Source organism: Amia ocellicauda, chromosome 4 (genome assembly GCF_036373705.1).
Source record: "Amia ocellicauda isolate fAmiCal2 chromosome 4, fAmiCal2.hap1, whole genome shotgun sequence".
NCBI classification, from domain to species: domain Eukaryota; kingdom Metazoa; phylum Chordata; class Actinopteri; order Amiiformes; family Amiidae; genus Amia; species Amia ocellicauda.
The window spans coordinates 10679875-10705501 of NC_089853.1; the positions used below are offsets into that span (position 1 = coordinate 10679875).

At 40.1% G+C, this 25627-nt stretch overlaps 2 protein-coding genes across 3 annotated transcripts; one reads left to right on the top strand and one right to left on the bottom strand.

Annotated features, from left to right (window-relative positions):
- Positions 1-1049: 1049 nt before the first annotated feature.
- traf6 (TNF receptor-associated factor 6) lies at positions 1050-12183 on the bottom strand. 2 transcript variants are annotated; one of them, XM_066701014.1, is made up of 8 exons: positions 12089-12183; positions 9570-10073; positions 5756-6060; positions 5508-5658; positions 4356-4514; positions 3697-3768; positions 2916-2993; positions 1050-2510 (listed from the first exon to the last, which is right to left on the bottom strand). In XM_066701014.1, the coding sequence occupies exons 3-8, from the start codon at positions 6049-6051 to the stop codon at positions 1584-1586; spliced, it is 1683 nt and encodes a 560-aa protein (XP_066557111.1). In that variant the 5' UTR covers positions 6052-6060; positions 9570-10073; positions 12089-12183; the 3' UTR covers positions 1050-1583. The 2 variants fall into 2 exon arrangements, with proteins under 2 accessions (XP_066557111.1, XP_066557112.1); XM_066701015.1 differs by lacking the exon at positions 12089-12183 and adding an exon at positions 11881-12038.
- A 687-nt stretch (positions 12184-12870) lies between these two features.
- api5 (apoptosis inhibitor 5) lies at positions 12871-23529 on the top strand. The gene is made up of 14 exons (XM_066701016.1): positions 12871-13198; positions 14150-14311; positions 14628-14721; positions 15242-15307; positions 15745-15896; positions 17473-17679; positions 18320-18424; positions 18833-18922; positions 19217-19398; positions 19551-19644; positions 20044-20100; positions 21172-21251; positions 21561-21700; positions 22347-23529. The coding sequence occupies exons 1-14, from the start codon at positions 13127-13129 to the stop codon at positions 22424-22426; spliced, it is 1581 nt and encodes a 526-aa protein (XP_066557113.1). The 5' UTR covers positions 12871-13126; the 3' UTR covers positions 22427-23529.
- Positions 23530-25627: the final 2098 nt, after the last annotated feature.

Sequence of the window (25627 nt, forward strand, 5' to 3'; positions counted from 1 at the left end):
CGGTTGAAGACCATTTTATGAATTCCTGTTAACAGCGACTCCCCCGATTCTCCTCCTTTATACTAAAACCTAACATAGGTGCAAATGTTTGCACTTTTCCAGGTTCTGGATCACATTCATTAATGTGCAGCGATACATGGTTAACATCAGGCTCTTTGAAATATCAAACATGGCTTTACATTTTCTTCCTCATCGTTCTTATTATGCGAGACAAAATTTGAATAAACAGACTACAGGGCCCCTACTGCTGCATAATTGACAGAGTCGTTCCAAATGGACAAGTAGTGGAGCTGGAGAACCCTGCTTTAGATCTTAGGTGTAGCAACTATTATTTCAAGCAACCACCTCTAGAAGCACCAGCCACCAGTTCTTAAACAGCCAGAAGCCCAAGCTGAACTCCAGACTAAGAGACACCAACTGTTGCTTCACCTGGCTGTATGTGGAAAGGAGCCAGTAATGAAGCAACCTTTAAAATCTCCACTAGCAAAGAAAAAGCCACAAGAGGAACATACCACATTACTGTATTTGAGTAAGTGACAAACTCAGCCCAGAGCACAGGAGCTTCCTTGTATCAAAGGTAGGTACACCCAGTCAGTCACATAGGGGGAATTATACAGAACTCAACAGAGAGGCTGACACTTTTGAACACACCCTTGCTGAACTAGAGCAGACAAACTGCAGTGCAGAAGCTGGCTCCAATCTGAACTGAGCCGAGCCATATTACAGGCTTAGCAAAGAACAATTGAGAAAGGAACCTGGGGGACAGTTTAAGGATTTTTTTCTGCAGTTCTGTCACTTTCCAGGCTGCTCAAAATTACCAAGATTTAGTGTGTGTGTGTGTATATATAAGTTAAACAAAAGACAAGAATGTGTAAGAATCCTCTGATGATTTGGATTTCAGATAAGCTCACAACTTTGTTTCACCTGTGAAAGCATCCAAAATGTATGCCATTTTAGCAAATTTCTTCCATGTAAGATTAAGACTATCTGGCAGTTCCCTTTCATACACAGGTAAGAAAGAACATAAATCAGGGTCTTTTAAATTGAAATCCCATGAATAATGTTTATTTGAAATGAAAATGTTCAAAGGCTTATATGTGGATGCTGCCTGTCTACAGAGTCTGGACTGAATGAAGGCTCAGACCTGAATTCCAAGGGTAAGGCTTCATGTTCCAGGTACCCTGTAGCAGCAGACTAGATTAAAATACAACAGAACATACCTTTTTCAGGAGGCTTTGGATTAAACATTCAAGAGTTCGGACAAAAAAGAAAAAAAAAAAAAAAGTGTCTCAGTAAATTGAAAGATTATGTTTTTAATTAGTACCATGCCACTACTACATATTTTAATTAGATACATTGATTCCCTCAGTTATCCATAGTGAAGTTTAAAAGTATTCAGTCTTTTCTTTGCATATCAGATGCATCCCAGTATTGAGCACTACAGAGCATTTACCACACACACAGGAAATAACTGATTTCTCAGTGGTCTGATGTCAATACTGAAAACAAGGGCTTTTTTTTTCCGGAGGTTTTTTTGGAAAGTTTGATGAAAACTTATCTTGTACCTCACCCTCTTTGCACTGTTATACTGAGGGCTCGGGGCCCCGGGGCTGGAACCCCTCCCTCCGGATGCAGCTCATGTCAAAGCGAGGGGTGACTTCACAACGCACCAGCAACGTGTCATCTCGGACAAATTCCCTCTGCTTCAGCACGGCCAGATGCAGAAAGGTCACATAGCCGAAGCCTTTGGGGTTACGCTGAATGGTGGGCCGCTGGAAAGCCAGGAGGTCGGGCTTGGTCTCCATGACTTCCACGTGGTGGTTGTTCTCCATCTGGTCCAGGATGGAGAGGCGGATGGTTCCTTGGAAGGGCCAGGAGAGCTGGCTGTCGTACTCGCCTTGCATGGTGTGCACAAAGAGGGAGATGTAGTTGGCGCACCGAGGGGCGGTGGGTGTCTGCAGGTGGAGGCGCAGGCAGAGCTTGTACCCAGGGCGGCCAGTGTAGAAGCCAGGGCTGTGGATCACCACGGGCTGGCCGGCCTCCTGGGTGTGCAGAAAGGAGGAGAAGTTCTCCACCTTCCATATGTAGATGCCGCTGCACTGCTGCGCCTCCAGCTCCCGCACGCTCTCCTCCAGCGCGCGCACCTGCCTCTTCAGATCACCCACCTGCCCGTTCTGCATGTCCATCTTGATGCTCAGCTCTCGCAACTGGTGGTCCTGCCTCACCAAGCGCCCCTCTAGCTGCTGGATGGTCTCCCGCTGATGCTGGAGGGCCTCCTCACACTCACAGGGCGGGGCAGCAGATCCACCCACTGTCCCCACTCCTAATGCTAAAGCTACCCCAGCCCCTGCTCCTGCCGAAGTGTCCCTCAGGGCCAGGGGGCTTGGCATGGCCAGCGGAGTGGGCAGCAGGCTCCCACTCAGACTCAGACTGCGCAGGGACTCAGCCATATAGCGCATGTGCATCTGCGTGTACTCCTGCATGTGCTGGGCCAGGTTGTTACGCTGCATCTGCAAATACAAGAGCCTTCTGTTGAAACCAAACTGAACCACAGGGGAATTCACCTTTGTTTGTAACTTCAACCTGTCCCAATGGGACTGAGGACTCCAACTCACACCAAAAACAAGCTCTCAAAGAGACCAACAGGGAGGGGACCAATTGCTAATTTAGCTGTCCATTTTTCCAAAATGCTCAGTTGTCCGGACTCAAATCTAGGGATATGGTCTTCATTTAGTCAATAAATAAATTGTTCTGCAGTTCTCTCAAGAGGACGCTGGTCTTTTCTAAATTCTTGCGGGGGGGAGGGAGAAGTCGGATGAAAATGTTCAGCACAACACCAAAAGGAGGACAATTTATCCGGTCAACTTGAAAGACTGACTAAAGGGCAAGAAACTCAAGACTACAGGAACACTCACCTTCTCAGGACAGCCGAAGGAGCTAAATGTGCAGGCCACTGGAGCTTTGGGACAATCCATGTCACAATGGTACTGCAGCTGAAATATAAACCGTGAAATACTACACTGTTCAATGTCTGCAGCCAATCTCAAACCAGATCTCAGAAGTTATGCAAGGCTGGGTTATGTCAGAACTTTAATGGAGGTAAGAAATGAAAAATATCATCAGGTTAGCACAGTAACTAGTGTAGTGCTGCATTGGTAAACCAGTAGGAAGCACCCATCCCTATTGCTTCAAGAATTTTAAAAAGCAGCATCATATGAACACATTTAAAAATACTGGGATGATTCAGATGTGGTCTTTTTGAAGGACACCTTTTAAGATCCAAAATAACTACTCAAGCAAGTAGACTAGATAACCTACATCATACCTATTCTAAATTCTAAACCAGGCTCTCACTCTCACTTAGTCATGTAACTTCTCTTCCATTTCATGCAGTGTAGTGAGCTGCTGCTGCAGAATGTGGGTTGTAGCAGTTACAAGTGGATTGGTATAAATGTTCGCAACACATTAGCTTCTGCCAACTCTTAAAAGTGGACATTCACCAATATGTCTGCCACATATACGATTAAGGAATGCTGATTCAGTTTAATTAAGGCTATCAAAGAAGACTTTAGCTACAAGATCACTGGATTTTTTTCCCCTAGTAACCACTTTGGTAATAATTACATTCAATGGTGCTTTAGTGTTTACACCTAACCGTCAATATAATAACTACTGAAACACGATCATCAAACCTACCTGGTCTCGGATCATCTCCACACTGCAGTAATCGCACACCACATTCGCCAAAGGACACTCCAGCTCATGGTACTGTTAAAATACAATTCAAGCCACGTATAAAAAAATCTGTTTTGGAAGGTCAACAAGAAATATTATAAAAACTATGTACAGTACATTATTCATTGAGAGAGTTATTCTTCCAGTCTTTCCCAATTCTTTAAACAGCCTCTCTCAGCTCTGGACCTTAGCATCATCTGGCATTTCATTCTACCTCTGATCTCTACCCAAGTGAACCAATCCTGGACCAGTTTCATTCATATTCCCAAGTCCTCTCAAGTTGCTTAAAAGATTGGTACCCTTGGTCCTCAAAACATGGTCCCCTGTTGTATAGGTACTGTACTTTGAATAAGTCCAACAGAGCAAATAATCAGGTGAATCTGGATTCCTAAGACTGGAATTTGGCATCACTGGCCTAGAAATTCAACTTTACCCCTTAAACCATCATTCAATGGCTTTTATCGGACACAGATAAGCAATGTTAAAGATACAAGTTTAAATTAGGACTTTTCAATAAATAGGAAAACAGATGCCCAGTTCTGTCCCTATGATCACACATCAAAAATAGAAGTGGTGAAAAGTGCCAGGTTGGATTGCATGGGTTGTGGTGACGTGCATACCTTGTTGTCCTCATACACCACTGGAGAGGCACAATTTAGGCAGGTAATGGTGCGGCGGGGGCACTCCTTGTTCTGATGCTCTTGCAGTTGGCTCTTCCACACAAGACCATGGCACAATGGGCAGTCCACGGTAGCATACATACACTGTGCCACGTGAGTCTATGAGACAGGGTGCCAACACAGCAAAGACAGTCACTCTGCAGCAAGGGATGGGGGTTGTGGGCAGTAAAGCAGTATAGAGACATCCACCTTCCTTCAATACACCTGATCATGTGAGGTCTACCAAGAACTCCCCCCATCCCAATGGCCTGCTGACTGATTTTACCAAATAACCCCTACACAGAACCAGGGTATTCCAATCAACAAGGAAATTGTGTTTATAGCAGCCATAAAGGCTCAGGCCGATACCAAACTGAAGAACAGATGCTAGAGTTTGTGTTTTTTAGTCAGCACTGTGTGGGAAAGAAGGAGGGAAACTGATTCACCTGGTGAGAGAATCAAATGAATCTTGAAAACATGGGAAAGTGAAGAATTCCTCTCCTCTCTTAGAAGGTTAATGTCTTCCCACTATTTTGATGACGAGCCAATACAAATTCTTGCAGCTGTTCTTCAGCTTAAAATGGCATTCACTTCAGTCAGAGACATTATATCCCCCTTTGACAGAAAACAGTATCCAAATAGCAGAATCATTTGTTTTTGTCCAGTGCTCCTGTTGACTAACCTCCAAAACAGGAGGTCATAAGACTGACCATAAGGGTCAGTCATAAGAGTCAGAAGGCTCTGCTTTTCCAAAGCTTGTGAAGTATTTACTAATGTATAAGGCCTGTACATCAGTATTGTTGTTGCTGAATCGTACTTATATCTTCTACATTCACACACAATACTTGCCAAAAGTACCTATAAATCATTTAATGAAATACAATAAAACTGTAAAACCTGACAAATATGTAAAATGCTCGTCTTACTCGTGAGAAAATAATTGTATCGACTAACAAATCATTAATAACATCAGGCTCCAAAAGCTTGACCAGCATGGGATGAATACTCCCATGAGCTTCATACTGATACGCCAGATACAACACCACAAGACTAACATCCAAGTAAGGAGAAGCAATCAAGCAGAGAACAAGAACTAAATAGAGGTCAGTTTACTTCCAAATGGCGTAGCTCCATTTTATGCTCACATCCCTGGTTTGGGCAGCGCACAGTGAGTGAGAGGATCTCTCGCTTGGCAAAATTGTCTGGGAAAAGCTGGTCTTCGAGAAGGACCTCGTTGTCCACGGGACACTTTTGACCGGCATCTCTACAAATATAGAGCAGAAGGAAGATTTAGGGTAATTATTACCAGAGACACCCACATCACAAATTAGAGACCCTGGCACTTGGGGAACAACACTCACTTGATGGATTTCTCGATGCAGCCGCGGCAGAAACGATGCCCGCACGGTGTCTGTACAGCTGCCCGCAGCGCCATCAGGCAGATGGGGCACTCGTACTTGCTCTCCAGGGGCGGGTCAAACTCAACGTCATAGCCCTGCGTGTGGGTTGTGGTTTGCAGGCTCTGGTGGTAGTTGGCACCCTCGGTAGAGCTCAGGGCGCCGTCCCCTTTGTCCACCGCCGCTGCACAGCCTGTCTGCATTGCCCCGCAGCAGGCACTGTCCATGCTGTCCTTCTCCAGGTCACAACACTGGCTCATCGTTAGAGCCTGACAGGGAGAGACAGACAGACTGGTTTGCACTGGAGATTTTGTGTCCCCTAGGCCCCTCTCCTGTACTGACACTCTATATTAGAGCAAGCCAACCCTGGCGCTGGACAGACAGTGTCTTCAGCTTTTTGGGTTATTGAAACCATTAACCAATTCAGACATTCAGCTTAAATGGGGGAAAGAGACCCTGTGTTCAAGGGTTTCAGGGGTTCAGGATTCAGGGAGACTTCAAACCTGCAGGGTTGTGGCTCTCTGGGAACAGGGTTGTTCAATTTAGTCTGTTTTGTAACCTCCAGCCTATGCACACAGCCAATCACAAGGGGAGCCCAATTAATTCATGCAAGTGTCCGGTACTGGTATTGTTTGTTTTACTATTGTTCGGGGTAATAATTAATGTGTAAATGAAGGTGTTTGGTAAAGATGAGAACTTTGGAGAGAACATGTACAATGGGCCACAGTCATGTTACGTTGTCCATCACTAGCATAAATCCTATGAGTGTAAGCAGTTTTTTTTTCGTCTTTATTCCTAAATATTTAGCTTATAACAGAGTGTAACTTCTGCACTGTATGCAACATCGTCCTCTTGTGATCAGTGCCTAAATAAACTTAAACTAATAAACTTTTTGGAGCTCAAATCCAACACCTAAAACTAACTTTTAGTAAAAGATGAAAATGTGTCTGGAATGCGGCAGTTCCACTTCAGTAGCAACCAAAATGTTCACGACAACTAAATTAAGGATCAACTATAAATGCCATTTTCACTTCCATTTCTGTCGTTTGTACAGAAAACATGGCCCTTGTTGTCACCCCCCCAAAGACAATGAATACAGTTTGCGGTTCTGCTGAAATATATTAAAATGATGAGCCTGTTTATAAAATAGCACAAGAGATGGATCTCTATGAGGTCCGAACTTGATTAAAATGATAAACATTTGAATAAAGGAGTTTTAACTCAATATATTGTGTTTGTGTATGTTCTCTGCCAGACAGAAAATTACATGTTCTTCTGTTTAAAACTGTTTTTAGAAACCTTGGTAGTGGTAGTCGTAGTCGCGCAGTGAAGTGTGGCATGAGATGAGGCAGTGTTTTTTTCAGTTAAAATAACGTTCTTATATGGTAGCTGAGACGTGCAAAAATCTTTTTTTTTAAGGAATACATACATAATACATTTTGCTTGTCCTCAGGTGCCCAATTTAGTTTTTTCCTCCGAATTCCGCGATTCCTCAGATTTCAAAGGGCCCTAGTATTGGAACTGACAATCATTTTTTTGGAAGAAAAATAAATAGCCACTTCACTGATAGGTGCATGTAACAAATAAAATAAGATTAAATTCCAACACTTGCATAAAAGCTCTGCGAAGCACAATTTATGGAAAGGCCACGTCAAGTTTCAAATCACTGTAACCGTACTCAATCTCACTAGTTTCCCCTCGTGTTTCAGCAGTTGTACTGCCATCTAGAGGTGACCAGCTGAAATTGCAATACATTAGTACAAACAAGGTGCAAGATGTTGACAACAGACTAAAAAGGGTCACACTTTACAATAATGGGCACTAGTATTAAGCCTGCATTATTGTGCTGTGCTTCATTTATCCCAAGTGCAAGGTGGTCATGTAGTCTGCTTAATTAAACCACTTAAATAGTCTACACAACCTTTAATCTCAATTAATCATTGTATTACGGCACATTGACATGATTATGCAGCAGCAGCCACGGATATTGATTTAAAGGGAGAAACACGCACGTATGCCTTTTTTTACCAGCAGGTCTTATTCAATAAGATTTCTTAGAATGTGTAAATAAATATTTTGGATCTTTCAGTTTACTCATTAGAACACAATTTGAAACAATGTATCAAATATTGAAATCATAATGCTGTAACATTTAAACAATATCACAATGCAAGGTTATTTGCAAGCAGCACATTGTCAGAAAATGTCTGTGCATTAAGTTGCATTTGGTTAACCCTGCATTCTTTCACAGATTGACATAATTCTTAAAAAATCAGGGATACAAAAAGGAACCCTTCTTTCAGCATCTGGTAACTGATCCAATATCTTGTACTTTCAGGTAAATTAGTATACAATTCTTCAACTTTTAATCCAAAATGAATTCAGTCATTCTATTGCCATTTTCTTTGCGATAGAATGAGTAACTCTTGTGCCATTGCTTGGTAGGTATTCATTATGTGCAGCTTTTTATATGTTTGATGGACTCTCACTTCAGGGCTTCCAAACCACCCAATCAGATCCTCCAGTCCCTTGTCAATCGTTGCAATCAGGGAGTGTTGGGATTTTAAACTGCACAATTTCTGGAGGTCCTTCAACAGTTCAATGTTTGGTGAAATGTGCATTTTCCACTAACAATGCATTAAAAAGAGATGCATTTGGCATGATAGTCAGCAGAATACCATTTCAACAGCTTTTAACAGAAAATTTGCTCAGATATAACCGACAAAGACTATTAACCTGTAATGCCAACATAAATGTACTGAATTAGGCAGTAAACTTCGAAGAATGTCATTGTATGCCTTGATCATGTAACTGGCATTAGTGAAGACAAATCTGCTCATATTCAAATTAACACAAACGACCTGTGCCATCAATGAAATGCCATCACTCAGCGCAAATTAACTATCAGCCAATACTGCGGTTCGGAGGTACGCAAAGGTCCTTGGAAAATGTGGAAAACACACTGATTTTGTATGTCGACTTATCAGTAACTACAGACATCAGAGATCTTTACCAGGGGTACATATTCCCTTCCAGTTGACCTCCCTATAGGATTTGCTAATGCATTTATTAGGCCTACGTGGTTAAGAAATGCATGTAGTTTGGATTTATATTTTTTTCCACCAGGGAGATATCTGCAAAAACAATGACTGTCACATTGACAAAAACATCTTGTACGCATTCTTAACTTTCACCTTACCTTTTTTTTACATTTGGAGGACACTGTCTCACAGAATGAAAGGCTGAGATTGACAGCTCTTTGATTTTCTGATGATATTCTATTGTTGACTTCTGTGGTACAATGAAATTGTAAGCTGTGCAAAATAAGTTCTGTACATCAGTGTACAGAACTCCAGCTGGATACTGTTGTGTGTGTGTTTGTGTAAGGAAACGCTTTTTATTTGTGATGTCTTTGCCTTTTATATTAATATTTAGTTTTTACTTTTCAAATTAGACAAAGCGTAAATATAAATTTCTTAATTGTGAATTGAATAACTATAAATGGAGTGTCTGCAGGAAACATATTGGGAATTGAAATACTATTGGAAAAAAAAAAGTCACAGAAAGCACAGGGCCCTAACGATTACTAATGAATGTATAAATACCACACGAATAATACCAACATCTCATACATTTCCTTCTCAGATCTCAGCCTGAATGGGGTGGCTTACAGGACCCAACCTGCACTCACTGCTTTGGGATCTATCCCTTGAACCACTCCGGCCCTGCGGGGTGCCCTTCTGCTATGGGCATAACAAAACAAAAAAAGACCACTCACCTTTGAAATGCAGCGATGTATGTGAATTCTTCTTCTGGATTCAAACGTCTACTCCTGCCCTGCACAGCTGAAGCAAGCTGATCATTGTAATGTCCGTTTCTCCTTTCAGACACACACAATCACTGCAATCATGTCCAATCGAGTCTGCATGTTCTTTCAATTTATTTTACCTGGTTGATAATTTGTTCCGTGTTAGTTTCATGATAATTTTTGTCACAGTTTTGGATCAAAGCTGAACAAGTTCTTCTCAGGCTTCAACACCATATATGCATTTTTAGCGAAGACCTATGATTACTTTTAGCATAAAGTGGATAGCTGAGGTTTCATCTTGAACTGACAAATGGACTTTCTCCTCCACACTGAAGATGTATAAGCTTCTTTTCCTTTTGAGAGTGGATGAAAGGCTCGGTCAGCTTGTTGGCGTTAGAACCAGTTATATTCTTGTCCAAGTCTCGATCTTTCACCTATGGGGCTGTCAGGCTTTGGGCAATGCAGTCCATAGACCTGAGAAACCAAGAAAGCAAAGATTGTAGTGCAAGGGCGTAAATCTCTGGTCCTGTAGGTCCCTAGTGTCTAATGGTGCTGCTCCAGCTCAGCTCTTTATTTCTTGAATTGGTCTAACTAAATTATTAACTAGATAATTTAGAGCAACAAGAGACCAAAAGTGTGGCACTGAGCCTGACATTCCTGTTATTGAGATTTAAATAAATTGTCCTGCAGATTCAGGGTGCATGCATCAGAACTAGTGGTCCATCAAAAAGTCCTTGAACCAACTCAAAATGTATTAATGCTATATGGTGCACATTAAACTACAAATACTCTTCCTGTATCTTTCAATTTCAGGTTCAGACTTCATAGAAATAGGTATGTTTGTACATAATTGAAATAGTTTTGCAATGTGAAAAATGTGCACATTCATAGAGAAGCAAAAGAATCAAGAAATAATACTAGATCATTCCATTTGAGAAAACTGACAACTGATCTCTGGCAGGGAAAGACAACAGGCTGTAGTGCTACAAGATGACACAACTAAGCTGCAGACATCAATATAACAATCAAACGCTATACCATCTCAATACTTGTAAGCAAATGTAAGGGGGTTTTGAGGCTAATTAGGTTTTCATTAAATGCTGTTAATTTGACCTTTTATGGTCAGCTTGCACACAGTTCTTATTTTTAACATTACATATATTGTACGTTCTGAATATGAAATTTTGAATTGAATATGAATATTGTTTTATGAAAATGCACATATAGAATAATTCATAATAAATCATGTTTCTACAAACGTTTCCCTATCTACTCCTTTAATAATGCATGTAATCTGTTGACATCCAGCAAATATTATCGTGTGAACTGTTCGCACTCTATCCTCTGGTGAAGGCCAGGCATATATTATTTTTTGTATTCCAACTCATGTATTTATAACATCTTAACATGTTGTGCTTTGTACGGTTTTATTTGAGGATGTACATCATGAACTTAAAAGCAAAACAGACATTAAAGCGAACTTGTGTGGACGCAACATTTAAAAGCTAAATCCTATGTGTGTAATACTGCCAAACACAAAGAGGAACCGTTTTTGTTCCACATCAGTTGAGGAATCAGACTGAACTTCCCATAGGTAGTGCACAGCCACCTGCGTGTTTGCAGACGGTTCAGAGTAACATGCAATCTCTATTACACAGATTGCACGAATGAAGAAGAAACGCACAAAACTAACCCAGTCCTGCTCACGCCGAAGTCGAATAATTAACTGATCAATGAAGTCACCGTTTAAAAGCCGCGGTTATTATTATTATTAGACAATTTCGTAATGGTATCATTTTCCAAGGCACGTGTGGAATATATGCTCGAAATGTTATGTTCAAAGATAACGACTGGCAGATAAATACGCCTACATTTTCAGTTTCACTTCGTTTGTCACCACTTGGAAGGTCCCGGTTACATTCGGTTTCATCCTAAGAAATCCAAAGAGAGGGAGACTAGACAACCTTGCACTGTCCTGAGATAGAAATCGCACCAGTAACATGGACATGAAATGCGCTGCTGTGCGTCTCAGCAGTACTCGGGATATTTTCAAATGATCCTGAGCGGAACAGCGGTTTACGAGAGCAGTGCAAACCCTGTAGAGATTTTCCGAGAAATCGGACGCCAGAGGAGGAAAATGGCTTTTCCGTTTATAAGACTTTACCATTTTTTAATAATGTGCTCGTGGTATAAAGTCGGACCGAAACAATCTATAGTTCGAATCCGATTTGAATAATAAAAAAAAACAATCACTGAATATGGGATTAAAGAAAATACAAACTTTTCAGGTGGAAATAAAGGGTGCAGGACGCCTGCAGTAAGGCGGTAACGGAACTAAATACTTTACATATCAAACAAACCGGACTGAAGCGCCAGACAATCAACGTCCTGTAAAACACAGTCCTGTTTCTAGATTAAAACGAAAGCACTTTCCATCAAAGCAAACGTTCTTGGAATAAACAACACATGTTAAAATGATCCAGTCTTACCCACTGAAAACGTAAAGACTGCACACACTTCTCTTCCTTCCTAGGCAAGTTCAGTCGAGGATAAGAGAGAAACCCATTTCAGAAGACGGCTAGAGCGCCACCTACATCGGAGGACCGCACAGGCGCTCGCTAGTTTGAACATTAAAGCAAAAATGTATTTAAAAATGTACCCGTTTCGTGTCTTGAATTGAATTGTATTTCACATTGTATTTCCAAGGACAAGTTTATTTTTTACATTTAACCTATGTAGAAATTTGAATGCCTCATATCTGTTACAAATGCCAAAAATCACATCGATACAAATCCAAACCAGGAAATGTATGTGTCCAATCATTAATAATAATGTAAACCCACAATGTCTAAATATGTCAAATTCTAAGTATTATTATTATTATTATTATTATTATTATTATTATTATTATTATTATTATTATTATTTACATTAAGAGAAAAGTCATAACGTGTTACAGCTTGAGGTGTGTATGACATTAACGACAATGGCAAGCATATTCCTAATTGATAGGAATTTATGTTGAACTAGTATTTATGTATTAATTCATGTATACAAAGTTTGGGGAAAATACAGAATTTAAAAATATATATTTTCTTATTTGATAACGTTCAACCGAAAAAATAAATTATTCTAGGAATCTGAATGGACAACTATTAAACGGAGGAATGCTGGGAAACGAAGTCTTTCTTTTCCGGGGGAATGCTGGAAGATGAAGTCTTACTTTTCCCGCTTAATGCGCAGAAGCAGATTTGCTTTTAGTTCCGATGTCAAAAGGAAGTGACGGAACCGGAATTACGTTTGTAAGGGTTATTCGTAAACTGGGAACTATTGTATCCTAGAGCGGCGTTTTCTGGAAAATTCTCCTACCGAGATATCTCGGCGGAAAGGGACAGTAAGGACCTGACCAGTGTGGAGAGAAAGAGGTTATTAAAAGGGAAAGGCTTTAGTAAGCTGCGGAACAGAGAAAACCGATAAACGACAGAGAGGGAAGCGCCTGAAATATCTTGCTGTATCTACACACGCTCATGGCGGTCTCGGTGGAAGAGCTATATCGTAACTACGGAATCCTCGCAGACGCCAAGGATAATATTAGCCAGGTAAGAAATGTCATGTCGGTGGTTGGAGAGCAAGAGCAGCTAGGCCAATGCCGAGGAAGGTCGTCGACAAATGGCTACGAGGACGCCTGCGACGACGAGGATTCATAGGCTGACTAGGCCTCCCTGGATTTTCTTGTCACACTTTTACTGCATCTTTTGAAACACGCAGTGATCCTTTACAGTTTCACAAGAAACTTTGTAAAAGCCGAAATACAGCCTGTAAATACGGAGTTTTAAATAAAGAAGTGGCATTAAGATCTAATTTTCCTGACCTTAATCACTGGCGCTTACTGACCCATTGTTTGCATCGACGATAGTATTAACCTGGACTTGAACCATCTGTTCCGTAACCGAAATGTATTATTTGAAGTTGCAAGTAGATTAACGTAATTTGTTATGATTTTAATTATAACTGCTCAGCACTCTTCACCTGATTCAGATTTTAAAATTGAGGTGGTCCTATTTTTACTTTTCACGTTACCTGGGAATCAATTGGGAGAAAATCGTATTGTAAACACTTTGTTACTCTTTGTTGCCCTCGTCTTTATCATAATCATAGAATCAGTGATCATGTGAGATCACGTTCAAATATTTGCTCAGTCATCTTTAATTCCTTATCTGTACTGTCTACATGCAGGACTGAAGCTTCTTATAAAGATAAGTAAACCACCTATTATTCTCGGTTTTCTAAGACCTGAAGTAAAGTCCTAGCCTATTTTTTAATTTACCACCTGGGAATTTCAGTCCTCAGTCCTGGTTTCTAGTACAGAGATTAACCGGTGCAGTTACTGTAATTTGACAGGTTAACTGTGCAATTGCCCAGTCTAGGCTGTTGGATGTGCTAGTTTAGATTAGAAGCATTTCATTAATTTGTTCCCAAGGCAGGGCTCTGTTAGCAATGAGAGCCACTCACATTAAGTGTTGTATGGTGATGACTGTTTCCTTCCTCAGCACAAAGATGCTTACCAGGTGATCTTGGATGGGGTGAAAGGCGGTCCGAAGGAAAAGCGGTTGGCAGCCCAGTTTATCCCCAAGTTCTTCAAGAGTTTCCCAGAGTTGGCTGATGCCGCCATCAACTCACAGCTTGACCTCTGTGAGGATGAAGATGTCTCTGTAAGAACTACAACCCACTCTCCCACCCCCCTGCATCTCTAATGTATGGGAAGGCAATTTCAGGAAGCATGTTAAAGCACGTGCGGTGCTGGTCGTGAAAAATGTAAAACCATCTGCACTAAAGCTTAGTATGAGTGCTCTGTTAGCAAATGGGTTGCAGACAAAGCTGTGGATGTTTAATGAGAGGCTAATGGAGGGGGGTGTAACCTGCTTACAACAATTGAAATGGATATCTTGTCATGCTAAATGTCTGCATGTGTTATCCGCAGAACTAACTGCACTCCTGCTTTTCTTTTGCTTTCCTCCCCCACCTTAGATCCGACGCCAGGCCATCAAGGAGCTCCCTCAGTTTGCCACTGGGGAGAATCTTCCCAGAGTGGCGGACATATTGACACAGCTGTTGCAATCAGGTACACCCTCTGGCTGTCTGTGGTAACCTTTCCACATGCTTAATTTCTTTGCCTTTGGAAGAATTTAAAGTAAATTTATGTAGATTTTCCACCTTTGTTTGTTTTCTGCATAGTCCACCTCCCTGATGAATATGCTTTGTAGGCCACCAGTGGAAATGATCTATTTAGCGATTTGAGGAATATGCTTTTTTTATAAGCTTCAAGTTGAATAAGTTTATTCTTACTTGTGTGAGGTGCTTGTACAGTTGCATTTGTCTTTGGGTATTACATTTGCCTGTAGACCGTGAAGTATTTTGTGAAGAATTCAACGAATTTTGAATTTATTGAAAATATTCATGCATGTGCCCTCCAAACAATGGCACGTCACTGGTAGGAGGACTCCACTGATTGCTGTCTAGGTTTACCGTTGTAGCTTTAGCATGCTTGTTTGGTGAGTTTTTCAATTGCAGACACGATATGCTTTCCTTTTTAAATGCCAACTACCTTTTTTTTTTTTTTCCCTTTTCCCCTACCCCAACAGATGATTCTGCAGAATTCAACCTGGTAAATAATGCACTGCTCTCCATATTTAAGATGGATGCCAAAGGTATGTCTTTTTATATACAATTTTTTTTATTTTATTAGTTAAAATGTATTCAAAGGGTATAATGGTTGAATTAGTACTATGAGAAGTGATTTGTCTGTAATCTCCAGTTTTGTAATGTTTGAGACACTCTATCTTAACATCCAAGCTGTGGATGTTCTTCCAGAAATGTTTACAATATCTGCATTGCACTAAGAGCTGTGAAATGGTCTGTGGAACTGCTAGAATAGCTTGCACATTTGCCTATGAGCATTTCCTCACATACACAATGGCCTTGACACGTAAGACCTGCAATAACAAAACTTTGCAATGCATTGAATTGTTGAGTGCAATCTATTTGTTTTAGTTTATGCTGGGATAGTACCATAATCTTTTATTGTCCTGATCGTCCTCCCACATCTCTGACTGCCATTTTATCCCGTGTCTCTAATGCTCTACAGGGACTCTGGGAGGCTTGTTTACTCAGATCCTTCAAGGGGAAGATATTGTCCGGGAACGGGCTATCAAGTTCCTCTCCACCAAGCTGAAGACCATGCCTGAAGAGGTGATGACAAAGGAAGTGGAGGATTATATCTTCACAGAGTCCAAGAGGGTAAGACGCCAGGGCTGCATACATGACTTACTGATTACAGCACTTGAGCTGGAAGTGTGTTGGAAGCTTGACATTTCAGCGCCACCTCTTGAAATCGAGCTTTATCTTTGTCTAAATCCCTTAATAATGTTAACAATGCACAATTTTAAACCACAACAACACAAAAAGCTTTTACCATAGATGTTCCCCGTGGTCTTCGAAGTTATATTGTGAATTGCCCTTTGTTTGCTGGATGAGTCAACTTACATTGAGACAATGCAATTGACCTTTTTCAAAACTACACCCCCAAATGGGCCATGTCCAATCCTACCTTAGCAAACGGTCACTAGTTAAAGGTCCGTGAAGTTTTCGTCATTAAGGCTCACAATGGTGAAATCCGACAGCAGGTACCCCAGAAGTTTAGAGGGGGGATTTTTTATTATTTATTTATTATTCCTTGGACAACAATGTTATCTACTGCTGATGTTAGTTATTTATGCTAACGTGACCATTAATATGACTAACTTGCTACTACTAATTTTAGATAGCTAGCTACCTGTAATATTAGCTTGTTACGTCGTGGCACTTGTAGGCAGGGGCATGTCTGGGGGGGGGCCTGGGGTGGCCATGGCCCCCCCTAAAATGAGGCTGGCCTCACCTGTGGCCCCCCTATGAATGCTGTCAGCCCCCCCCCCCCCCCCCCCCCGCTAGCAAGAATGAAACACCATCAGCACCCCCCACCCCCACTATAGTGAACAACACTCCGTCAGAGCAGTGATGAAAGGATGGCCCCGTTGAACATTTTCTGGACACGCAGCTGCTCATAGGCCTAACTTTAACAGGTGACTTTCTGCTGAAGTTGATAGGATTATGTTGACTGACAAGATTTCTATAATAGCTGTATAAACAAAACTTACCCAGCAGTGCAAGAGCATGTCTGCTCCGCAAGGCTGTGCTGGTCGCATTTTAGGATTAGTTTATGGGGTTTCTCATGCTTTGAGATCTGTATGCTTGTGCTTCAATTATTGTTGTGTCCCCTTCCTTGTTGATTTGAATATTCTGAACATATCCTTCCACTGCATATTGCAATCCCTTTTGCCTCGATCTGGAGGATATCGCGGAGGTATTACTCCAAAAACAATCACTTACTGACCGGTAATGTGCTACTTTCCCCTCCATGCTTGGCTGTTACAGTAGTTACCGCTTACAGAGAAGCACAGCTTGACGGGCATAGCAACAGTAACTAAGGTGGGCGTGGCTTTTGTGAAAAGTAAATTGCATGGTTTGCAAATATTGTAGCTTTGACACAGAATTAACCCGTAAGGCTACATTGTTTTAATTACTTATGTGGTATAAATGTAATTGAATGTAAGTACTTGCATCATATTGTAGTGGTGCAGTTTTTGTATACATTTTCTATCTGACTTAACCCATATAAAGTAAATCATACTTGGACCAATCTTCAACTTCACTTTATTCTTGCATAAATATAAGCGGTTACGAACCCAGTGTAGATAGGCTTGTTTTAGTTTTTTTCCTTCCGTCTATTATTTGTGCTCCTTTTTGTGAAGAGCATGTGGTCGATACTGTGTTTCAGGTGCTTGAGGACGTGACTGGTGAGGAATTTGTTCTGTTGATGAAGATCCTGTCGGCGCTGAAGAACCTGCAGACTGTCAGTGGGCGGCAGCAGCTGGTGGAGCTGGTGGCAGAGCAGGCCTACCTGGAGCAGCACCTGAACCCCGCCGACACAGACAGTGTGGATCGGCTACTGCAGTGCACTCGCCAGGCTGTACCCCTTTTCTCTGTAAGACCACATCTGGTTTCTGTGCCTTGTGCTCAGGACCTCCCCTGCTTTCTTACACTGCCCCCACACACCCACTTAAAAAATGCATGAAACATATAAAAAGATTTTCCAGAACAGAAGGGAGTTCCCGGCAGCATCTCTGAATCTGGGACTTTTTCTCAGCAATTTGCTTGGGCGAAACGAAGTTTGCAAATTGAGAGAAGACCCGTTCTATCTCAATCCCACCTTCAAGAGATGCTAAACGTTAACAATTTTGTTCTCTACAATTGATCGTTTGCTGTAAATATTTACATCTGTGTATTTGCAGAAGGGTCTTAGAACTATATATGTATCTGTTTTACCATAGATTCTCTTGATGACAAACTGAAGTAAACTATTAAACACTTAAGAATGAAAAACTGATTTTTTTCCAGTATTTCATTCAGCCAACTTAATTGGCTCCCTAAAGAAACACTTTTCCTTTTGCTTCTCTCCTTAGATGTTATGTCATTTTTTATTTAATTGTATTTTAGATTTGTAGCTTTGGTAATTTTCATAAAATATACTTTCAAACTTTCCGGGTGTCAGTCTGAGACTAATTACTGTTAATGGTGGGGTGAAGAAAAAAGTATATAGGCTAATAACTTATTTTCTTCCATAGAAAAATGTACATTCCACAAAGTTTGTGACCTACTTCTGTGAGCACGTCCTTCCCAATCTCAGCACACTCACCAGCCCTGTTGCTGAATTGGACATTCAGCTGGAGGTTAGTATAATGTATAGTTCTACACCATATTCATTAGTGGTGAGAGGCTTCTGCTTGTTTTTGTTAAGGAAAGGGAGTAGTGAGATTAAAGAGTCTTTCATCATTGCAAAATTATTTGGGCTGGAACACAGCTGGAAGAGTTGAGTAGCATTTCTTACTGATAGTGTAAAATTACGTCTTCTAAATCATTAGAATTGCAACATCTGATGAAGCAGGTGTCATTATGTATTTTGGGGGAAATTTAGTAGGTTGTCAAGAATTGGGTATACATTTGTTGGGTAAGTCAGTTCAAGTTCTGTTCTATTTTTTGCCGAGGGCATACAAACGTTTTGACTCTTTACCTCATAAGCTCAATAACCTAAAAAGGACATGGTTTTAACCATCAATGTAAACTTGATTTTTGTGCAGGTTTTGAAACTGCTGGCAGAGATGAGTCCATTCTGTGGTGACATGGACAAACTGGAGGCCAATTTAACAATGCTCTTTGATAAACTTCTGGTATGATATTTTTAGCTTCAACATACAATTCCCCGTATAATTCAGCCCTAATGTAACCTAGCAAATATGTTCCCAACATCCGGAAAGTTGTTCAATATCTGTTATGTGAGCCTTCATAGCCTCGGTCTGTTTGGTTTGATCCTCATCTTGGTGTGATTACTTTTCACATATCTCCAAATCACCCAAAATGCACTTCAAACTGTGGCTGTGGAAGGCCTCTCAGATTTTGATGATTCTTGGGGGTATGGGAGCCCTGACTCTATATAAAATGTTCCTCTATGTGCCATCTTTTAGGAATACATGCCCTTACCCCCGGAAGAGGCTGAGAATGGGGAGAATGCGGGTACCGAAGAGCCCAAGCTCCAGTTCAGCTATGTGGAATGCCTTCTGTTTGGTTTCCATCAGCTGGGCAAGAAACTCCCAGACTTCCTCACTGACAAAATCAATGCAGAAAGACTGAAAGACTTCAAAATCAGGTAAATCCCGAGTGGAGGAATGTGGTATTCAGTCCAGTAGCCACAGTATACATTTTTGTCCATAGTGGGGGATTTATTCACTTTTTGTTCATTTATAACACTGGGATCTATTACAGTGTTCACCCAAAAACAAATCCAATTCCTCTCCACAGACTCCAGTACTTTGCACGGGGACTACAGGTCTATATCAGGCAGTTAAGAGTTGCCTTGCAAGGAAAGACTGGAGATGCCCTCAAGACAGAAGAGGTAGGCTATCTTAATGTGAATCATACTTCTTCCTTGTTGCAACAAATTCTATGAACAATAGAAGATGCCAGAATTCATGGCTCTCCATATGAGTGGTAATGACCACTGCTCCATAACCATCTGTGTGGGTGGCTAATGATTTTAGATTTGCTATTGTCTATTTGAAAACATTACATTTGATACTATTTCTGAAGATGGATGGAGTCCTTTAAGTGGGTTGTTACTGTATTCTGGTCTGTCCTTTTTAAATGAAAGTGTGTTTGTGTGTTGACATGTCTGGATTGTGTGCCTATATACAACTTATCCTGAAATCTACAAGGAAAGCTTTTATTTTGTAGTTACTAACATATGGACATTTTAGAAATTAAAAAAATATACATTTTTTTTTTCTCTTCTCAGAACAAAATTAAAGTTGTTGCCTTGAAGATTACCAACAACATCAATGTTTTAATAAAGGTAAGTGCGTATACATGTTTCATGTTCTGTTGACATTGTCATTGAACTGGTTTATATTTGTGAGATGCTGTGGTAAATTGATATTTTGTAAAGGGATATGAGGCATACTGTGCAGAATTTCTGATGTCTGTGGGTTTTGAAATGCTGCTGTAGTAGCTGTGCCCGTACAGGTACAAGGTGAACTGGTAGTGCACCATGGTGTCTGTTCTGGATTTACAATAGAAGTAGAGAATTACATGGCTGTGTAGAGATGGCATTTTCCAATTATCTCTCTAAACTTTATAAAAAAAAATATTTACAAATGTAAATTAAATCTACTTTAGTCAGGGTTGGGGTCAAATCCAGTTTCTCAGTTCCAATTCTGTTATGAACTCCTTTTTCAATTCGGTTCCAAATCCAGTACAGCCCCTCCATTGGGAATTATTCTGAAAAAGGGAATTGGAACCCAAACCCTGATTTTAGTACACAATAGAAAAATTGTTGGAGGAAAGTTCTGTGCTTAGTTATTAGGCTTGAGTTAAGTGTATAGTCTAAAATGGTAAAAAAAAAAAAAAAAAAAAAAAAAAGCCATTGTTAGAAATTATAGGAGATTCTACTATTGACTTGTTCCACTGCAATGTTTGCTTACACAATAGCTTTTTCACATGAATGACTTTAATACAAATCTTTATTTAAAATAAATGTTCTCATGTTCAGGGTGTATCTTATTGTATAAGGGATGTCCTCTCATGCAGTTTGGATTCTGGCTGCACAAACTGAAATGACACATTTTGACAGTGAAAATGTTATTTGAACAATGAGCTCCTTTCTCTCTAAAAATGTTTTTGTCCAGGATCTGCTGTAACTGACCTACAGCAGCTGATCTGTGTCATGTTATGCTGTAACGCATAACGTACATGCTGTGAAACTGACACCACTAGCTTTGAAGTGTCCTGGTAACTGAAGGAGTTTTAAACAAAAATAATTATCTGCACAGGATGACATTTACATACAAGATGAGAGGTATAGGAATGTTTCGAAGTGCTACTTTGTGATTGGCTACTTTCTCATGTGTGTTTTTCTGACCTTAAGGACCTCTTCCACAATCCTCCATCATACAAGAGTACCGTGACACTGTCGTGGAAGCCAGTGCAGAAGGCAGAGGCTGCGAGGTAGGGATGTCTGCTAGTTTATTTTGTGCAGGATTTGTTAATGGTGTAGGTGTTAGTGCTATGTCTCAAATTGAAGCTTGGTCGACAATTATATTATAAGGTATATTATAATGTACATACACAGCAGAGCAAAATTTAAATGTCAGATTTAACTAATGACTTTGAATACAGTACACTTGAAAAACTCATGTAGAACTTAAAAACATTACCTAAAAGCCGATGACAATTTAATTAAAATGGTGTTGGGTGAATTTGAGCTCTGTCAACTATCTATGGTATTTATTTAAAAAATGTCCCTCTTCTCCACAGTCATAAGCGGACATCAAGTGACGACATGACCACCAGCACCCCCCAGAAGAAACCATCCCCTTTGCCCAAGAGAGATGCCCGGCAGATCTACAACCCTCCAAGTGGGAAGTACAGTGCCACCATCGGCAACTTCTCTTATGGTAAGTGTATGTCTATGGCAGTTAGGGGCAGCTCTGTTTAAGAGCCACAATCTTATGTTTTACAGGCCTCTCTGAATCATCAGCCACTTGTGAGTCTGAACACTGGCAAGGTGACTAATTTTAGCTCAACAATTGGATGTTAACCATTTGGATAAAGACCATATCACTGTGGCTCTGCAAGATTAGGGGCCGGTTGCAAAAAACTATATTGGACTAGTCTAATGCAAGTTAGTCAGTTGTCCTCTGAAAATGTCCCCCAAAAGTATATGTGTTCTTAAAAGCACAGATTTTCAGTTACTGTGAACATTGCCATTAGGGAGAATCGTCAGCCATGTTTTTGCTTTTGTTCCCCAAATGTCTTAAAATTCGCAGAGTGCATTCTGTAATTGACTTAAGCAAGACTAGTGTAAGGAAAGACAGTTTCATGCAACAGTTATAAGTATCGTTTGTATGATTTATAATTTTACAAAGACTTAGTCTGTTTATGTTACCAAACACTGGGTGAGTGGTCTCTGATTCGTTTGTCATAACATAAGGAACCCAATTATCACAGACCTGATTTCCCACTTTCTGCAAAATCAGAAATTGACTGCATTTGATAAGAGCTCTAGTCTTGAAAACCCCTGTTTTGTGTGTCGGCCCGCAGAACAGCGAGGAGGATTCAGAGGCGGCCGAGGAAGAGGCTGGGGCGGCCGAGGGAATCGCAGCCGAGGGAGGATCTATTGAGCAGACTGCTTCTGAATGCACCAGCTAAGCCAGATAACGGGACACCACTGCACCCTGATCAGAGCATCTGAGATGGCACCTTTTTATATAGCCTCATCCATCTTTCTACAGGAAATACTTACTGTCAAGATCCTAATTTCATCCCTGCTTTTTCCACGTTTTATTAGTCCTTTCCTTTAATGACAATGTTTGAGAGGTCTTTTTTTTCCCCCCCGTCTCCATTTTAAATCAGTTCGTTCACACACCCAAGAAGATGTATTGTTTATATGAAATGCCTTCCTTATGGACGTGCTTTTGTGGAACAAAAGCATTTGGGCCGTGGTACAAGAGTGACTGTTCAGCCTCCAGAGAATTGTTTAAGTTTTACAAAGTAGTTTCAAAGGGCCTAAATGTTGCTATTTGATTTTATACAGTTTTTCCATTTTGTTTCTCTGCCTAAGGTTTGTAATGACTGAAGGAACTATCAGCTTTGTCAAGATAACATTTTTAAATCTCTGATTGGTTTCAGAACATCTGGACAAGGACATGTCAACATCAACATTAGAATGAGTTTTGTTTTTTGCTTTTTGTTTGTGAACAGATTGTACACCAAACTACTTAGCAAAGTATGTGTTCTTGGGTTTTCTGAAAATAAACGACTGTTCTGTAATATCTTGTGAATGTTGGCATGCGTTTTAAAACTACATGGAATATTCATGCCATTGAAGGAGATGGCAGATTGATGGTGTAAGAAGGGCTGTTTTAAAGGTTGAAAAAGACCAAGGGGAATAATCCTTTTAAAATACCCAGTTTATCGTGTCATTTATAGCAAGGTTTAGTCTGTACTAATACCTTTCCAGAAACGAGGGTGGGTTTTCACTAGTAATAAAATGTACAGAAAATTTTGAAGGCAACTTTGCTACTTAAGTATTTTACTGATGGGCTTCTAAATGCTGTGTTTCCAGTAGAGTTTTCAACCAGGTAACTCAGGCGTGTTTTGGTGTAAGGAAGAAGAGAGGGGGAACAAAAAATGCTTTAAAGTTTTGCATGATTTTTGTATTGCTTTTACTGTTCAGTGGTATTTAAAATGTTTTGGATTAAAAAAAGGAAAAGAAGAAATTTAATTTGGACCAAGCAAGTGTCTGTTTTTCTAACTTTTTGGGGACGGGGAGATATTATGACCAACTTATTCTTTATTCACAGAATGCACTGCAAGTGCTTTGGAGAAGATTTTATATAGGGCTCAGGCATTTGTGATTTTCCCAGTGTCATTCAGTAATCTTGCTAGTTTTAGAATTTTAGTAATTTAATCTTCAATATTTACCCCTTATGCCAGGTAATGTTAGCGTCAGAACCTCTGCCTTTGACTGTAGATGTCCCCGTTAAATGCTTTTTTAAAAATTAAAAATATGCATTTACATTTCATGATTTTTTTTAATGATGCTCTTTGGGTTCAGAATACCTCAATCTTTCTTCTTGCCACCCTAGTGTGAAAGATTTTTAAATTATCTACATCTTCAGGGATGCTTCTATTGTCATTTTATTAGTCATTGCATCACATGTATGTCTCAAGGTTAAGACTATGGAGAATCATTTGTACCAAAATTATAAAAAAAAAAAAAAATTATATATATATATATATATATATATATATATATATATATATATATATATATATATATATATATATATATATATAAATCTATAAATAAATGCATAAATCCTGAATACACCAAACTCAAGCAAAACCATTTTTTTTACACTTTCCTCACACAAACACCTTGTTGGGAAATTAGTCTATGATGTCCACAGAATTTCATATGGAGAACATAAACTAGATGTGCATCAGGGTTTAAGGAGTGGTACCAAGAAATATGACCATGAGTGAAATTCAGTTCAGAATCAACGTCTCATTCCATTTACCTTGGGCATAGTTTGCAGTTGAGAATTCCTGAAAGATGAACAATGAACATCGTAATTTAAATATGCAATTTACTCTCCTGTTCCTGGAGAGATGTAATCCTGCAGGTTTTGCAGGTCTCTCTAAATTACCAATCAATGGATACCTTGAACACAGGGACATTTTGCCTAAATAAGTCCCACAACTGGTTCAATTAAGCAGTTAAAGATCTGGATAGAGCAAAAACCTGTAGACCCTGAGGCTTTCCAGGATCAGGGTTGGCTGGCATATAGCATCATACTCAATTTGAAATCACTACCCTAAAACTCCCAACAAATAGAGGTCATTTTTAGGCAATATGCTGTAATCACCAATATTTAAAAATGAAACCTGACTTATTGTGTTGACTTGTGGTTCTCAACGCTGGTCCTGGAGGACCCCCTACCTGCTGGTTTTAATTTTTAATTTTAATTTAATTTTTAATTTTTAACTATTAATTTTCTAATTCAGAGCCTTTACATTATTTTATTTTATGGGTTTTAAGTTAAGTATAAAATTGTATAAGGAACTTATTAAGGAACCAACTTTTTATTAGTTACACAATTAAACAGTCAAATGTAAACAAAGTATTACTTCAATTAAGGGTTCAATGACCTCTGAAGGGTTCAGAGATCAGTTGGAACAAAAACCGACAGGGCAGGGGGTCCTCCAGGACCAGGATTGCGAACCATTGATTTACACTTTTGCATATTTAAGTACCAATACAACTGAAGGTGCAAAATAAAACAAAGTAAATATGTATTTTACTGTACTGTAAATACAGATTTTTAAGTGAACATAATTGTACTGCTAATTATTAGTTGCTACTTACGAGCACATGAAAATCAGTCATTGGAAATAACCAAAGGGACAAGGTACAGTTTTGAAGTTGATGAGGGACATTTAGTTTAGGCTTCTGCAGGTAAAACAGAGCAGAACTTTCTTATTCCTCTCCTGTTCTATTGAAATGAGTGACAGGTGCTAAAGATGGAAACCATTACTTGCCACTTCTCCAAAGCTTCCGGAGGTGTTCTGGTCGGTCGTCTTTCAGGCTGTGCTGTTCATGCAGCTCAGTCAGAGACACGGGGGGTTCCTCTTCCCCTCTGTTCAGCAAGAGGCTGTGAGGACAGCACCTCTGATTTACTCTGTGCAAGAGTACCCCTATGGGTAATGCACCATGTAGCAGGCACTTCCCTGTAATATGACATTGTGGAAGAACGCATATCCCTCCTGCGGGCTACTGGGTATGGTGCCACTTGCAACTTAGCATCAGGAACATGTTT

What these genes read in the sequence shown, in the direction of transcription:
- traf6 (XM_066701014.1), bottom strand. Translation starts at nt 6,051, where the DNA reads ATGAGCCAGTGTTGTGACCTGGAGAAGGACAGCATGGACAGTGCCTGC. An exon ending in TGCATCGAGAAATCCATCAA is followed by an intron (nt 5,659 to 5,755) that starts GTGAGTGTTGTT and finishes CTATATTTGTAG; the next exon opens with AGATGCCGGTCAAAAGTGTC. An exon ending in CCTTCGGCTGTCCTGAGAAG is followed by an intron (nt 2,511 to 2,915) that starts GTGAGTGTTCCT and finishes TTGTATTTGCAG; the next exon opens with ATGCAGCGTAACAACCTGGC.
- api5 (XM_066701016.1), top strand. Translation starts at nt 13,127, where the DNA reads ATGGCGGTCTCGGTGGAAGAGCTATATCGTAACTACGGAATCCTCGCA. An exon ending in TCTTCACAGAGTCCAAGAGG is followed by an intron (nt 15,897 to 17,472) that starts GTAAGACGCCAG and finishes ACTGTGTTTCAG; the next exon opens with GTGCTTGAGGACGTGACTGG. An exon ending in ATGCCCTCAAGACAGAAGAG is followed by an intron (nt 19,645 to 20,043) that starts GTAGGCTATCTT and finishes TTCTCTTCTCAG; the next exon opens with AACAAAATTAAAGTTGTTGC.